Raw genomic sequence first — 17,532 nt, forward strand, 5'->3', positions numbered from 1 at the left:
GAGTTTCGAAGGAGGAGGAGGGGGGGCTCATGCCCCCGCCTAGGGCGGCGCGTGAGAGAAATGGGAGTGGTGGAGAGGCGGCATTAGGCCGTGCAAGGAAGGAGAGAGGAGAGGAGTGAGTTTTTGGTGGTGGTGGGCAAGCCACACGCGCGTTTTGAGGTGGCGCGTGAGCATCACGCGCACCCATTGTGGGCCCCCACGCACCACCACGTATGACGGTGCGTGAACAGTATATTCTGAACAATAATTTTGTAAAAGTAATTTCTGAATGGTAACTTGTAGGAGTAATTTCGGAATAATAAATCGGTGAATAGTAATTGTGTGAACAGTAATTACAACGAACAATAATTTGGTGAACAATAATTACGTAAAAACTTTATTTTGCTGAACAGTAATCAGTTGTACTGATTCGGCATCTGAGGTTTTACGTATCCATTCTAACCACTTTATTATGCATTTAGGTGACCGACAAAACAAGTGAGGGAATTACTCTCGGTGTCGAGGAAATTACACTAAGGCAATAAGGTGAGTAAATCTCTCTAAGACGAGTCTACCCTTGGCGGTGACTCATATTTACGTTTTATTTAAAAGATCGAATTATGACATGTATATAATATAGTGGGTTGTGTACATGTATAAAATGGTAAATACGATACATATATATGGGTTGCTATATTATATATTGTTACGTTCTTATTTCAAAATGAGTTTGTGCTTTGACAATTATATTTATGTTATTGAGCAAGAGTCGCTTGATTGTAGTACAATAAACATGTTTTGATTGTTATATTGTATGCGGTTTTAACATCGAGTTCTGTTAAAACGTTTTCTGGTCTTCGGACGTGTTGGCAGTGGTTGGAACCGAGCCTTGGCCGGGTGTGTGTTACGATTCAGTTAGAGCTCTAGTCTGTCTGCCGGTGTACTACATGTGAGGTAACAGATGGGTTGCCTAGGCCTCATGAGTATTCAGAGTTTTGTGTGATATTGGGTAACAGATGGGTTGCCCATTATCGGTCAGCATACTGCATGAGGGGTAACATATGAGTACCTGGGTCTCATGAGTACCCCTATTTTAAATGTAATTGGGTAAATAAATGGGTTGCCCATTGTGTCATGAGTACTTATATTTTCAGATGTTATTGGACAAACAGATGGGCCGTGCAATGTTTTATGTGTACATTTATTTTTAAATGGCATTGGTATGTTCTTTAGTATGCGATGTGTGATGTACTATTGATTTGCTCATACGAGTTGCAAAGTTTACCGGGTTTGTGTTTACAATCCTGGTGCACATATTCGATGGTGTAGGGGATAGTTATGCAGGTGCGGATTAGCATAATTAGAGGGCTTTCTTTAAAGAGTGTCGAAGATTTATTTATTCTATTTGTGGTGAGGATTGAGAGGATTTTACATTTCCATTTGTTGTAATACTTGATTTATAAGCTAATTTTGTAATAATCGAATCGATTGAGTCGTATTTTGAACTCAATCTCGATAAACTGTGACTATAAGATGATTTCAATATATTGAGATTGTTTTAGAGTTTTTCATGGCTTCGATTTCGAGTTTTATCACTCGAATTTTCGGGGTTGTGAAAGTTGGTATTAGAGCGTAGGTTGCGTATTTGGCAATCCATCAATATCATCCAGCAGCGATGGCCCGACTACAGCGGATCCCCATCACATGCTCTTCGGTATTGATATGTCACTGGGTACATAAGAGTGTTAGGAGCCACACCTTAAGTTTGGTCCTCTAAATTGAAGTGTTGTAATAACACTTTGATGATTCTGACCATTTAAATATCTTAACTAATATATGTTGGATCTATTTTAATTGGGTTCAAGATTTTACATGTATTCACTAAGTGTTTAAATGTTTCAAGGTGATGAATTTAGAGAAGGGTCGTACGCAAGGCCGAGGACGGGCAAGAGGCATAGGCCGAGCGAGGGGGGAGGCCGGATCCACAATGTGGAGAATCTCTATGAGGAAGTGGCACTACAGGTTGAGCAGGTTGACCCTGAGGCCGTCGTTAGAGATGATGGTCATGTGCTAAAGCTGATAAAGGACATCAGTAGTCTGTCAGCGCTATCATTTCATGGGGTCTGGATCACTTATGGTGGCGGATTATTGGAGCGAGAGTATGGAAACTTACTTTGAGATGGTGATGTGCACGGAGATTGAGAAGAGGATGATAGCCACAGTCTTCTTAAAAGATGATATGGATTGGTGGAAAAGTACAAGACGGACTATGGATGTGTCCACTCTGACTTAGGAGGGTTTTGTGGCACTCTTTCGAGAAAAGTACTTTCCATCTACAATGTTGGAGGAATTGGAATTTGAGTTCCTTGATATGATGAGAGAGATATGACCGTCAGAGAGTATGAGGCCCGTTTTGCACAGTTGTATCGGTTCGTTAGGCCCATGGGTGCGACCTCCTTGGCTCTGAAGTTCCTACGGTGATTTAAGCAAGAGTACAAGACAATCATATCAACGCTTTGTCTGTCTACCAAGGAGCTGATGTATGAGAGCGCCCTCAGAAAAGACACAGTGGTTCAGATGACATTACTAGAAAAGAGTATGTGTTATAAACAAGGAAAGTATGAGAAAAAAAGGGATGACAAAGGTATAAGAAGTCGAGGGGTTGTACGATGTGGATATGAGGCTAAAATTGCAGTTTTACAGGTTGGGCAGAGCAGTATCTACATAGTCTCTAACTTTGTGGAGGAGCACAACCATCTCTTGTTTCTCCCTAAAGAGGTACATTTGTTGCCATCACATTAAAAAGTTTATGAAGCTAAAATATTATTGCCAAAACAGCTTAGTTTGGTCAATATACCCCCACACAAGCAATTTGGTATTTTGGAGGTGCAAGCAGGTGGGATACAAAATATTGGTTGTACAAAGACCGACTTATATAACTATGCAAGAGATATACGAAGAGAGTACAAGGGTCATGATGCAAAAATGGTGTATGAGCATTTTATTTGCGAGAAATCAAAGAATGACCCTTTTTATATTAAGATGAAGGCAAATGATAATGATAAGCTCACACATTGCTTTTGGGCTGATGCAAAATCAAGAAGTTCTTATAAGGCTTATGGTGATGCTATTGTGTTTAATAATCATGGTCAAACAATTGTGTTTGGTTGTGGTTTCTTGAATAAGGAAACCACTGAGTCTTTCCTTTGGTTGTTAGAGCAATTTAAAGATACTATGTCAGCTGATCCTCCAAACATTTTCATCACTGATCAAGATCCTGCAATGGGAAGACCATTACTCAAGCTTTTCCTGGTACATTTCACAGATTTTTGTATTTGGCATATTATGAATAAGTTCTCTGTGAAGATAAGTGCTTGCGCTCATAAAGATTCTCTTAGTGAACTTGAGAAGTGTGTATGGGATTTAGACACCAAAGAAGAGCTTGATTCTCAGTGGATGGAGATTATTGATAGACGCAAACTTCATGACAATGACTAGTTCTCTTCAATCTATGACATGCGTTCAAGATGGGTTCGAGCATTTGTGAAACATATATTCTCATGAGGGATGTCAGCGAGCTCAAGAGCTGAAGGTGATCTTTAAGTTTTCAAAGGTTATGTTTCTAGAAATAATTCGTTAATGGATTTCATACTTCGGTTTAATAGGGGGCTTGCTCACCAACGTCATGAAGAGTTAGTTGCTAACTATGTTGATGTCAACCAGAGCCCTGTGTTCAAAACACCAATGGTTATGGAGAGGCAAATTGGTGAGATTTACACGCGAAGAATTTTCAAGAAGTTCCAAGTTCAGTTATGGTTATCTTGGGCGTGTGTACTTGAATTCTCAACTGAAGATGATAGTTTTTGCGTTTACAAGGTGACAGAGAGAAGAAAAGATGGAAGTTTGAAGATACGAGAGGTTAGAGTTGATAAAGATGTGGAGAACATAACATGTAGTTGCAAATGTTTTGAATTTCAAGGAATCTTGTGCAGGCACATATTGGCATATATGAAATGGAAACAAACAGAGAGTATACCGGATCAATACATTTTGAAGAGGTGGACAAGATCAACTAATTCAAATTTGGCACTTCAAGAGCATGGTAAGAATATAAGTGATTTTGGTGATGATTCGTTGCTAATAGGCGAACGATATTGTCCAGACTTGCTTCTAAGTTCATTGATGGTGCTTTAGTATCTAAAGATGCATGTAAACTCTTAGAAGATAATATGAAAAGCTTGCAGAAAAAGATAAAGTCAATGGTGGACAGTTCTAAAGATGTAAGAGGTAGCAAAGAAAATGCAGCAACTACTGAGTCTTGTGAAGGCCATGATGGAAATGTAACTGGTGATACTGATGGAGGGAATGAACAAAATGTTCCTTGTCCTCAGCCACAACATTTTAATGATCCACTTTCAGTAAGGGCAAAGGGTTGTGGTAAAAGACTAAAAGGAGGAAAAAAGAAGGCAATGAAGAAGAAAAGACATCAATGCAGTATCTGCAAATAGGTTGGACATAATAAACTAAGGTGTCAAACTCTCAATAGAGGTAGTAACTCACAATAGTTAGATTGTTAAGTCAAGTGATTGCATTCATCGCAGTTGAACATTTTTGGTTTGTTTTTTTTTTTTTTGTGTAATGGAGGGTAGAACGTGCAGTTCTGTTATTAATGCTAATTTAACGTTGTTATATCTAGTTTGTGTAGAAGACTTCGTTCTCAAAATACAATTGTGGCAAATGGAGTATGGCATGACATAAGCAAGGTTTTTAGTTTTTAAATTTCACTTAGGCATTTAATCGAGCAATTGGTTTGCACTTCTAAATTTTTATAAGTGAGCCAAACACATGTTCGTCCTTGGCTCCTTGCTTCCAATATATTATCAAACCACAGTGATGATCCATGTAGTACTTAGTTGATGTATTCCAGTTTACTGGTTAACAAAGACTTCCCTTGAAATGAACTAATTTGTTAAAAATGGTCAAAGTAGGCATTCATACCACAAATATGATAACTCTAATCCACAAAACCTTGCATACAACTCTATCAATCTAATCTAATTGACAATCCACTAAGAAGCTTTATAATTATAAATTCAAAATAAGTACAACTGATAATCCATACAGAAGCTATATACATAAGCTTGATAATTGGAAGCAGAGAGAGATCTAATCCAGAGAAAGAGGAGAGTCGAGAGATCATAACTAAGAGGTCGATCGGCTGGCGCAGGAAATTTTTAAGATTTTCAGCGGGTGAGAATTTGGGGGTGAAAGCAAGGAGAATTTGAGCGGGGAGGATCGATATTAGATGTGTTTAAAGTTGAGTTGCTGCAAAAAATGAGAGCCCTTGATTTAATCTCATGGAGGAAATTAAAAGTCCTCACATGGTCCGCAACAACATGGTCCATAATGGAAGGGGCTCCAGCCAAATATAGCTCTAAATGGCTCAAGTTAATTGGCGTCAGTTTTAGTAGCCAGCACGAGTATTCAATAATCCATGATATTATATAAACTAATTCATATATAACTATGGTGGCTAATTTCATGAGACACCTCTAATAAAAAATGTAGTGTTTGGTGAATGGTTTCTTAAAAAAAAAGGTCTAGATAAATGTTTCAACTTCTCCAACTCCAAGATAACTATCGAATTAAATGTCAGTTCTTACCAAGGTTGATCACTCCTATAATCTTGGGTCAGAATGTCAGATACAAGGGTGATTAGTTGACAATTTTGATTCTCCTAACTCTGGAGAAGAGAACTTCAATCACAAAGATTTCACTTCACTACTTATTACGTCAAACATTTCTGTTTGGCTCCTTCTACTTGTAATGAATAAAGTTTTTATCATACAAATCACTTGATGACTTGATCTCCAAGCATTGAACACAAATACTGCATCTCTTAATAGAAACCATCAACATGCATTGTAGAGATGGAAACGAAAGTTCTTATCACTATTACTCAATTACCAAACTTATATATATAAAAATATATGAACATAAGCTTGATTTTTATAAACTGGGGTGCGAAAATATTAACTAGAGTATAGACTTCAAGCTAGATTAGACACCATGTGACAATAAACTAGTCAGTTTATGATGGATAAATATAGCTTGATCTCTGACTCCACTTGCTTGTTAGGTTTGTGGATCCGATTCTACTTAGGATAAGGATTCATTAGATCTTGATCAAAGAATGAACACTTTAGTGATTTCCTACTTGGTAATGGTTTCTATGTCTATTGGGAATAGGTTTCCAATGACTTATAGGTTTCAGGTTTAGACATCTATAAATAGGGATATAGGAAGCAGTAGTTAGATATCAAGGTAAAAACACATAGAGCAAGTGAGGTCTTGAGAGTTGGTAAGAACATCTTGTGAGAGATCTTGTATTCTTGTTTGTGTTGTTCTTCTATAGTAGAACCCAGCAACCCGAGGACGTAGACAGGTTCTTTGTTGAACCTCGTAAATGTTTGTGTTCTCAATCGTTTATCTATATTGTTTTTCACTTGTTAACTTTCGCAAGAGGAATTCAGGGTTGAATTCCTAACAATGTGGTATCTAGAGCCTGGTTCTAGAGTGGAAACAATGAGTATAGAAGACGTTGAGAAGAGGGTCGACAAGTTCGACGGCAATGACTACAGCCTATGGAGGTCACAGACCGAGGATTACTTGAGTATGAAGAAGCTTGTAAAAACTTTTAGCAGCAAGCTCCCAAAAGAGATGAAGGAGGAAGAATTTGTCTAGATGGACATGATGGCCCTTGGACAATTCGATTATCGCTTTCAAATGAAGTACGGCAATTTGTCATCAAGGAGACTACATTGAAGGGAATGTTGGATAGCCTATCCAACATGTATGAGAAGCCAAACGCCGTTCAACAATTATACTTGTACATCTAAATCAATGCTTGAGGAAGCCAAGGCCATGGTTCTCCTAGGGTTGCGATTTAATTCACCAAAGTGTTCTTCGATTGAATATGCGCTTCTTGTTTCAATTATGGATACTTATATAGGGCTGTGATAGTTCCAGGAATTTGCATGCTTAATCAAGATGAGTGACGCCATGCTTGCTTACATGTCTCCAATTCGACTTAATGTGCTTATGTGCTACTTTGTGTTTAACTAGTACGCTTCGTTATGTTGAACTCTTTTTAGCATATGTTTAGGATTGAACGCTTCGTTGATTCTAGATAAATAAGAAGTCTTAACGATTAGATGAACCGCTTCGGACTCTAATTAGAATTGGAATTGAAATGGACTTAGAAAGAATCGAAATAATTTGCTGCCTATATGTTGTTCTATACGTGTCATATATGGTTCTTGAGTGAAATTCGTGTTTTGGTTATGTGATGAATGGTTGATCAATTGTATATAAGTAATTTATGATTTATTTTAAGTTGTAGTTTTAGAATCCAACTCAAATCCCCCAATAACATGATAAGTGTTGAGGCCCTTTTGATTCCCCGAACTGAACGATCCCTGCTTATTCTATACTAACGATGATGTTTTACAGGGTATTTTATAGACGTTCTAACCGAACGATCTATCATTTTGGCGCCGTTGCCGGGGAATTGATTAATTCTCAATGCTTTGAAGTGTTAATCTTATGTTATATTGTGAATTGTATAAGTGTATTTTGGTTTTTATGTTTCTGTGAATAGTATTCGGAAATTTGGTTTCTGTGAACAGTAATTCGAAGGATTCGAAAAAAAAAAAAAAAAAACGAAAAACAATTGTGTGTGTGGAAAGTTGTTTTTTGTTATATTGTTGTAGTAGTATGCTTATAGGAAACTTGTTACACATAGTGAAAAGTTTTTTTAGGGAAGCTAAATGTTTATTTATGCTAGGTTTATTGTAAGTTATAAGGTGAACGGAATAGGTAAAGTCCATTTTGTTAATACTAGCCTTAACCCTCCATTTGTACCTTGCAAAGGTCACTTGGGGTTGAGGGCGGCTTTTATTAACACTTTGGGGCCAGTCTAACACACAAAGTTGTTCCGAGCTGAGTAAGGGGCTATGCTATTTTCATTACCCTGGTTCAAGGTTTACAAAATTGGATCTCAGAGGCCCATAGACTGACATACATCTCGGTGATGGAGTCGATTGGGAAAGCATCCTTTCGAGGTTGTGGCCCCCGTGGTATCCAACAAATGAGTCATGCCTTGTGACTATCTCTGATTCTAGCTATCAAGCCTTCTGAAACAAAGGAATGAGTTTGTGTCTAGACGACATACTTAGGCCGCACGTCCACCTCACTTTATAACTTAGAAGATAACTTTGTATAAATAGATGTATATAGTTTCAAAAGAAAATGATGTTCTAATTTTTAAGGTATATCGGATAAAGCAAGACCCTTACCTTGGGCTGTTTCAGTCCATTGCACAGTTAGCTCCTCTGCTCCACGTACCTTAAAAGTTAGGATTGTGTGTGAATAAAATCAATTAGACTTAGTTATACTCCTACACATGTAATTTTCGAAATATAGAAGAAAAGAAACAAAGAAAACGAAATTGAACATAGATGTAAAGAAGAGTTACGTTTTTGTAAATGAGGGAAACAAAAATTTGTAATTGAAAGGAAGAAGAAGTTTATATTTACTTATACTTGTATTTCATACTTTGTAAAGATACTAATATATATGTGTTCTTTTCAGGCTAATGAATGTCCAAGATTACTGGTTGGTCCGAAGAGATTAGTGCACGCCTGAAAAGAATTCAGCCTCCATCTCAGTTTGATAACGTATCCATTGAATCAGATTCATTTCACGAAGAGAAAGAGTTTGGGTCCATTTCGCCATTTCCAAGTGCAACAAGTTGTAGTGGGCTCAATCCTTTGTTCTTTGAGGATCCAGAGTTAGAATTGTTGACAAGCCCATTTCCATTAGCCCAGTTGAATTTCGATCTACCCGATCCAAAACCTGAAAATCAAGAAGAAGTAATGGCATCAATTAGAGAACAAAATGGTCAAGTTGAAGGAGCAGTTGGTGGGACAGCGCCCTCTAACATTGCATATCTTGTTCCACAGGAGGGCAAGACTAGTGATTTTGTTTTGAAGAGTGGGTTTCTATATCATTTACCCAAGTTTCATGGTCTTTCTGGTGAGGATCCTAATCAACATCTCACCTTGTTCCAATTCAACTGTGAGACTATGTGCCCAAGAGGAGCAGACATTTAGATTGTGAAAATGCGAGCATTTCCTTACTCATTGGAGGACCGTGCTCAGAAATGGTTGTTTGAGGTGCCAGCTGGTAGGATCACTTCTTGGACCACTATGGTGAACGAATTCTTGTCCAAGTATTTCCCATCTTCAAGAGTCACTCACATAAGGAAGCAGATCACTGGTATCAAGCAAGGCCCAGATGAGTCGTTTTACAACTACTATGAGAGATTCAGGTCTCTTATAGCATCATGTCCAGCTCATGGCATTAGGGAAGGTCTACTTCTTCAATACTTTTATGAAGGCCTTCTACAAATGGAAAGGGAGTTCCTTGATTCAGCTGGTGGTGGTTCGTTCTTGGACAAGAGCAATGTCATGGCAAAAGATCTTTTGGAGAAGAGAGCAATGAATAACCAACAGTTTGGGACATCTGCAAGTGCTACACGGCAGGTGCATGAGACTCACTCCAGTTCAAACTCTGCTCTAGAGGACAAGGTAGACAAGTTGTCCAAGATGATGAGCCATTTCATGAAGTCTAGTGGAGCTCAAGTGTGTGGAATATGTACGGAGGTGCACCCTACTGATCAGTGTCCTCAAGTTGCTTCAAGTGGAGGGTATGAAGAAGTCAATGCCCTTGGTTATCAAGGAGGTCAGAGGTACAACCCATATTCAAATACCTACAATCCTGGCCTACGTGATCATCCTAACTTTCGATGGTCCAACTATGAAAATGTACTAAGGCCACATCAGAATCAAATGCAATTTGGGCCTCGTCCGGGCGGTTTGTTTAGACCACAAGCTCCACTACTCAATGTACCACCTCCAAACGTGGCTGCTACTCCTAATTATGATGAGTTGTTGAAATCCTTAGCTGCTGGGCAAAGTCAGTTGAATACCGTTACTCAAAGTTTGGTTGTGGGTCAACAAGCAAATAGCAAGGACATTGCGGAGCTAAAAACGCATATGGGCCAAGTAGTGGACTTCATGGGCCGATTTTCTGAGCAAGGGAAGCTGCCTAGTGGTGTCATACCCAACCCAAGAAATGAGCAAGCCCAAGCTATCATAACAAGGAGTGGGCTTGAGCTAAAGGAGAGCCCAAATGTTGCAAAAAAGGCCCATACAGCCCATGACCATAAAAGTGACGAAATTCCTATGATGATGGACTTGGAGAAGGATCCAGCTACCTCCAAGAAGGAGATGGTGCCACCCCATGATGCACCCAAAGGTACAATTCCTAACTCAAGTGATTTAGTTAAGACTAATCCTGTTTCGTGTGTACCTTTCCCTTCTAGGTTTGCAAAGAGCAAGAAGGATAAATCAGATGAGGAGGTATTGGAAGTCTTTAGGAAGGTGGAAGTTAACCTTCCTTTGTTGGAGTGCATCAAGCAAATTCCCAAGTATGCGAAATTTCTAAAGGAGCTTTGCACTTCAAGAAGGAAGACTAGGGAGGAGAAGGTAGTGAAAATGAATGAGACAGTTTCAGCTGTCATCCAAAGGAAGCTACCCCCTAAGATGAAGGACCCCGGAAGTTTCTCCGTCCCATGCAAAATTGGTAACACGTTATTTGAAAATGTTATGCTTGATCTAGGTGCTTCAATAAATGTTATGCCTTATAATGTTTATCAATCACTAGGATTAGGACCTTTAAAGAATGATAACGTGATTATTCAATTAGCTGATCGATCTAACAAGTACCCTAAGGGGTATGTTGAGGATGTCCTTGTGCAGGTTAGTCACCTTATTTTCCCTGCAGATTTTTATGTGCTAGACATGGAGGTATCACCCTTGGAGACAACTCCACTGCTTTTGGGGAGACCGTTCATGAGAACTGCTAGGACATGCATCGATGTGGCCAATGGGAGTTTATCAATGGAATTTGATGGAGATGTTATCAGTTTCAATGTTTTTGAGGCTATGAAATACCCAGTTTCTGACCTTAACTCGTGCTTTGCTATTGATGTTGTTGAATCTATTGCACAGGTTATGTCAGAAACGTTGGAAGCATAGCAATTAGCTATGGAGCAAGGGGCGGATTTGACAAGCATGGGGACCGTGTCCCAAGAGAGGAGTGGGCTGATCTTGAGCCCAAGATTTTCGAAATTCTTTGTGAGCTTGAAGCTCAACCGTTCAAAAGGTATCCCTCTTTCTTGTCAATTCCCATTTCCACTAACAAATTGTTACCATCTGTGGTTCAGGCCCCAAAGTTAGATTTGAAGCAGCTTCCAGATCATTTGAAGTATGTGTACCTTGGAAAGGATGATACTCTACCAGTTATTGTGTCATCAACGCTGAGTGAGCAGCAGGAAGCAAGATTGATTGATGTGCTTAAGAGGAACAAGACCGCTATTGGATGGACTTTGGCGGATATCAAGGGAATCAGCCCTACAACTTGTGTTCATAGGATACTATTAGAGGATGGCGCCAAGCCTACACATGATGCTCAAAGGAGATTGCACCCACCAATGATGAAAATCGTGAAAGATGAGGTGATCAAGCTGCTTGATTGTGGAGTGATCTATCCCATCTCGGACAGTCGGTGGATTTCGCCAGTGCAAGTTGTGCCTAAGAAGAGTGGGGTGACTGTTGTGAAAAATAAAGCGAATGAGTTAGTACCCCAGAGGTTGGTGACCGGTCATAGGATGTGCATTGATTATAGGAAGCTGAATGCTACAACACGCAAGGATCACATGCCTTTGCCGTTCATGGACCAGATGTTGGAAAGATTGGCCGGGCACGAGTTCTTTTGTTTTCTAGATGGGTATAGTGGCTACAACCAGATATGCATTCATCCGGAAGATCAAGAGAAGACGACATTTACATGTCCATTTGGCACTTTTGCATATCGACGCATGCCCTTTGGGTTGTGCAACGCACCAGGTACGTTTCAGCGATGTATGCTTGCTATTTTCTCTGATTTTATCGAAAATATCATTGAAGTTTTTATGGATGACTTTAGTGTTTATGGTAAAAACTTTGATGCATGTTTAGAGAATTTAGAGTTAATATTGAAAAGGTGTGTAGAAACTAACCTTGTGCTTAATTGGGAAAAATGCCACTTCATGGTTAATCAAGGGATAGTTTTGGGACATATTGTATCTGCTAAGGGTATTCAGGTAGACAAGGCTAAGGTTGATATTGTGCATCACTTACCCTCTCCCACAACTGTGAGAGAGGTTCGTTCTTTCCTTGGTCATGCAGGATTTTATAGGAGATTCATCAAGGATTTTTCCATGGTGGCGAGACCTATGTGTACCCTATTGCAGAAGGATATGCCGTTCATATGGGATGATGCATGTGAAAAAGCGTTTGTGAAGTTGAAGGAGTTGTTGACTAGTGCACCCATCATTTGTCCTCCGGATTGGAACCTGCCCTTTGAGTTGATGTGCGATGCTTCGGATTATGCCGTTGGGGCGGTGTTGGGCCAAAGAAGAGAAAAGAAGCCCGTAGTGATCTACTATGCGTCTAGGACTCTTAATGAGGCCCAGATGAATTATTCGACTGTAATATTTGCTTTAGACAAATTTCGATCATATCTTTTGCATTCTAAAGTTGTTGTGTATTCTGACCATGTAGCCTTAAGGTATTTGATGACAAAGAAGGATGCTAAGCCCAGATTGATCCGATGGATTCTATTGATTCAAGAGTTTGACCTTGAGATTCGAGACAAGAAGGGAAGTGAGAATGTGGTGGCTGATCATTTGAGTAGGATCGTGCGAGATGAGGAAAGAGAGCCACTACGTGAGACTTTCCCAGATGAGCAACTCTTTGGGATAGAGGTAAGTGTGCCTTGGTATGCCGATATTGTCAACTATTTAGTTACTAAGGATTTTCCTAGTACACTTTCGCATGCTAATAAGGCTAAATTGAAGAAAATGGCTAGATACTATATTTGGGATGAACCGTATTTATGGAAACAATGTAGTGATCAAGTCATTAGGAGATGTATCCCAGAGAATGAGCATAGGTCGATTCTTAACTTCTGTCATAGTGAGGCATGTGGAGGTCATTTTGGGCCTCGTAGAACAGCTTTAAAGGTGTTGGAATGTGGTTTCTATTGGCCTTCTATTTTCAAGGATGCATATTTGTTTTGTGTTTCTTGTGATAGGTGTCAACGAACTGGTAATATTGGTAAGAGAGATCAAATGCCCTTATCCCCCATTATAATTGTCGAAATTTTTGATGTGTGGGGTATTGATTTCATGGGTCCATTTCCTTCATCTAGAGGTTTCTTGTATATCTTGTTAGCTGTTGATTATGTGTCGAAGTGGGTGGAAGCAAAGGCCACCCGAACTAATGATTCGAAAGTGATTGCAGGTTTCTTGAGAACTAACATATTTTGCAGGTTTGGAGTACCAAGAGTTTTGATAAGTGATGGAGGTTCTCATTTCTGCAACCGGACTATTGAGGCATTGCTTAAGAAGTATGGAGTAACCCACAAGGTTTCGACACCATATCATCCTCAAACAAGTGGCATGGCAGAAGTGTCCAACAGAGAGATCAAGGGAATTCTGGAGAAGACTGTAGGTCCAACAAGGAAGGATTAGAGTGATCGATTAGATGATGCATTATGGGCATACAGGACTGCGTACAAGACGCCTATTGGGATGTCACCATTCAGATTAGTGTATGGGAAGGCATGTCACCTTCCAGTGGAGTTAGAGCACAGAGCATGGTGGGCGGTGAAGACATTCAACATGGACAAGGATGCAGCTGGTCTTCATAGGAAATTGCAGCTCAATGAGCTTGAGGAGATACGAAATGACGCCTATGATGCTGCCTGGATTTACAAGGAGAAAACGAGAGCTTATCATGACAAGATGATTCGTGGGAAAGAGTTTGTAGTTGGTCAAAAAGTTCTTTTATTCCATTCTAGACTTAAACTTTTTCCTGGAAAATTACGTTCTCGTTGGGTTGGTCCATTTGTTGTTACTAATGTGTTTGCTCATGGTGCTATTGAAATTAAGAGTGACAAAACAGGTCAGACGTTCAAGGTGAATGGGCATCGACTTAAGCCCTATTATGAACCTTTTGAGGAGCACACATATGAGGAGACGAGTGTGAGAGATGCGCCAAAAGATGTATGAGCATGAGAGAGTCTAGGCTGAGAGACTTTAAAACTCAAGCGCTGCATGGGAGGCAATCCATTTCAACCGTACCTGTGGAGGAGTTGTCTACGGGAGTTTGCATTTTCTTATCCCTTCACTCTTATGGTTAAATTGTATATGTATTGATGTGTGATCTTAGTCTATACTTATGAATTACATTATGATTATTGAGCTTACATTGAGGACAATGTAATTTTCTAAGTGTGGGGTAAGGTTGCATGATCATTGTTTGCTGATTTTTGCTTTGTTTTCATGTTAAAAAACGAAAAAGAAAGAAAAAAAATTCGAAAAAATGTTTATAAAATCGAAAAAAAATGTGTTGTTTTGAGTCTTAGGATGCCCCTAAAGTCTAGGATGATTATGTCTCTAAATGCATAGATGATGGTTTTGCATTTCATAAGAATTGAATTGTAAGTTTCATTGATAATGTGGATTTGGTATGAACATGTGAGAGTTGATTGAACGTAATATGACATACATGTTTGGTTAGTTTAAGTCCATAACAACCTGTGAGTTTTTGAGCCTATATATGCTTTCTTCTTGAGTGATAATATGAACTTTCGTGGTTGTTTTGTGAACCTCATTATTCTTTGCATATTCAATGACTATGTGCCATAGCTTTTAATGGACTCTAGAATTTACTAGAACTCATCTTTTGTGATTGTTGAAACTTTTAAGTCATAAAATGCTCTGATTTTGAAAGGGATTTATGGATCATTTCTAGGATTACCACCACTTTAGCCAAACAGCCATGTATCCCTATATGTGCCCTGTTTGGGACCCCTTAGTTGAACCCCAATTGAGCCTACATTGAGCATTTTCTTCATCACCTATGTTATCTCCATGCTTAGTATAGTTATCTCTACCTTGTCCTATAGACTTGGCAGAACTATTTTTGAGATGATGTTGTGATGATGCATGAAATAAGTGTGGGGTGGAAGACATGAGAAAAGAAAATATGAACAAGCTTTTAAGCAAATGCCGAAAAAAGAAAAGGAAAAAATGATGATGAATGAAAAAATGATGAGATCGACAATACATGAAAAGGAAAGAAAAGATGTTGTCTTCCATTTGTGATTTGGAGTTGAGTTGAATTGAAGGTCTAAAAATGTTTATTTGACCTTTGTCCATGTTCACTTTGTGGTTAAAATGATGTTTGGGCCCAACTTGTTATATTTGGCCATTGATGGTGTGTGGTGTCATAAGGATGGTGTTTACTCTGCTAAGTCTATAGGATTACCTTTGTGATTCCTTGATATTCCATGCCTTTAGCTAAGCCTAACCATTCACCCTTATCAAATGATCCTAATGATTCTTAAAATGAGCAAATCTTGGTTTGTGGAGACGATCACAAGAGTTGAGCATATGGTTTTGGTCCATTTGTGCACTTAGTTGTTAAATGAGGTTTTCCTTTTGTTATTCACAAAGTGCTTTCATTTAATGAAATATGCAAGCTATTTGATGCTTTATTATCCTTTCTCTTGCATATGCTTGTGTGTGAATCATAACCATGAATCTGAGTGAAAAGAAGAGAGTATGCCTTGTGAGGAGGATTGAATTGACTAAACATGATATGTGCCTATTGTCTCATTTCTTACTTATTCATACTAAGAAGCATGTTGATGAAACTTGGAATTTATGTGCTTACATTTAAATGCTTAAACTTGAAAGCTATGTGTTTTGAGATTCTGAGACAATCATTTAGGGGCAATAGTGTTTTGTGTAGTTTTGTTTTGTTTTGCTAAGGGACTAGCAAAACCCAAGTGTGGGGTAGTTGATAGGAGCACTTTGTGCTACGTTCTTAATATGTTTTTACCTCCATTTGTACTTTGCTTAACCCTTATTGTTGTAATATCGAGTCATTGAGTCACAATAGGAGTCTTGGATGGTTATGGATGTGTTTTTGTGCTTAAACGAGTTTAAAGCGAAGAATTGGTCTAGAGTCCTAGTTTGAGTAGGAATCCTTATAGGACTAGGAAACCTAGATGAATTAGGAGTCTTCATCTTTCTACGTTTTGGTCGCATTGGCGATATCTTGAGAGTCATGTTTGCATTAGGAATCCTTGTTAGACTAGGAAACGTACCATTTTGGAAAGTCCTACTTGAACTCAAACTCTTATTACGAAACTTTCCTAAATGAACTTCCTTGTTCTAGTAACTTACTTATTCTAGTAAGTTTCCTTTTTGCAAATTAGAAACTTTCCTAATCTAGTTGAGCTCATCTATTACATGTGTCTTTTTAAGACAACTAATGTCTAGATTAGGACATGATTTTCGAAATACATTATCTCTTACTATTGATTTTCTTTTCTTAATTTCAGAATTGAAGAGATAATTCAAAGAGATAAAGAAGGAGTTCAAATCCGAGTTATACAAGGGGAAGAGGTGTTCAGCCGTGCCTTATCAATTCAGCAACTAAAAAGGAGCCCATGCCGTGCAGCCCATGAGAGAATCAAGGAGATAAGAGCTTGTTCTACAAGGAAAACAAAGAGAGCCATTCGATCCAATTAAGGAGAAGAAATCCCAGCCGTGCATACATGGATCAGCCCATCCTAAACCCTAGCAGCCTCCTCTCCTCCTTCCTCTATATATAGCTCGACCTCCCTTCATATTTTTCATCTCCATTCTCTCACAAAGCTAGCCGAATTGCTGCCCAAACACAACCAGAAAATTCAAGCCACAAAACCTTCATCCATCATCACCAAACCGTGCTCATCTTCCTCCTCTCCCAAATCGAATCCATTCTTGCCGAATCCTAGAAGGTTTCTAAAGTGTGATTCATCCATGGCTTGTAATTTTTCTTTTGGTTTTCTGCAATTTTCGATTTCATTGTATGAATTCTTGGATGTGATTTTCGGTTTTATATATGAAGAACATAAATTCAGACTTCTTTGGTTTTATGTTTTGATTGTATGAATTCATGAGATTTGTATGTTTGCTGTGTATAATGACATAGGGGCAGTAGGTTTCGAAATAATTTTAGGTTTTATTTCAATTAGTTCCTTGAACTTGTACATCTAAATCAATGCTTGAGGAAGCCAAGGCCATGGTTCTCCTAGGGTTGCGATTTAATTCACCAAAGTGTTCTTCGATTGAATATGCGCTTCGTGTTTCAATTATGGATACTTATATAGGGCTGTGATAGTTCTAGGAATTTGCATGTTTAATCAAGATGAGTGACGCCATGCTTGCTTACATGTCTCCAATTCGACTTAATGTGCTTATGTGCTACTTTGTATTTAACTAGTACGCTTCGTTATGTTGAACTCTTTTTAGCATATGTTTAGGATTGA

At 38.8% G+C, this 17,532-nt stretch overlaps 1 protein-coding gene across 1 annotated transcript; it reads left to right on the forward strand.

Annotated features, from left to right (window-relative positions):
- Positions 1-2,517: 2,517 nt before the first annotated feature.
- Positions 2,518-3,477, forward strand: LOC126803543 (protein FAR1-RELATED SEQUENCE 5-like). Its single transcript, XM_050531333.1, has 2 exons — positions 2,518-2,757; positions 2,818-3,477. The coding sequence occupies exons 1-2, from the start codon at positions 2,518-2,520 to the stop codon at positions 3,475-3,477; spliced, it is 900 nt and encodes a 299-aa protein (XP_050387290.1).
- Positions 3,478-17,532: the final 14,055 nt, after the last annotated feature.

This window comes from Argentina anserina, chromosome 1 (assembly GCF_933775445.1).
Source record: "Argentina anserina chromosome 1, drPotAnse1.1, whole genome shotgun sequence".
NCBI classification, from domain to species: Eukaryota; Viridiplantae; Streptophyta; class Magnoliopsida; order Rosales; family Rosaceae; genus Argentina; species Argentina anserina.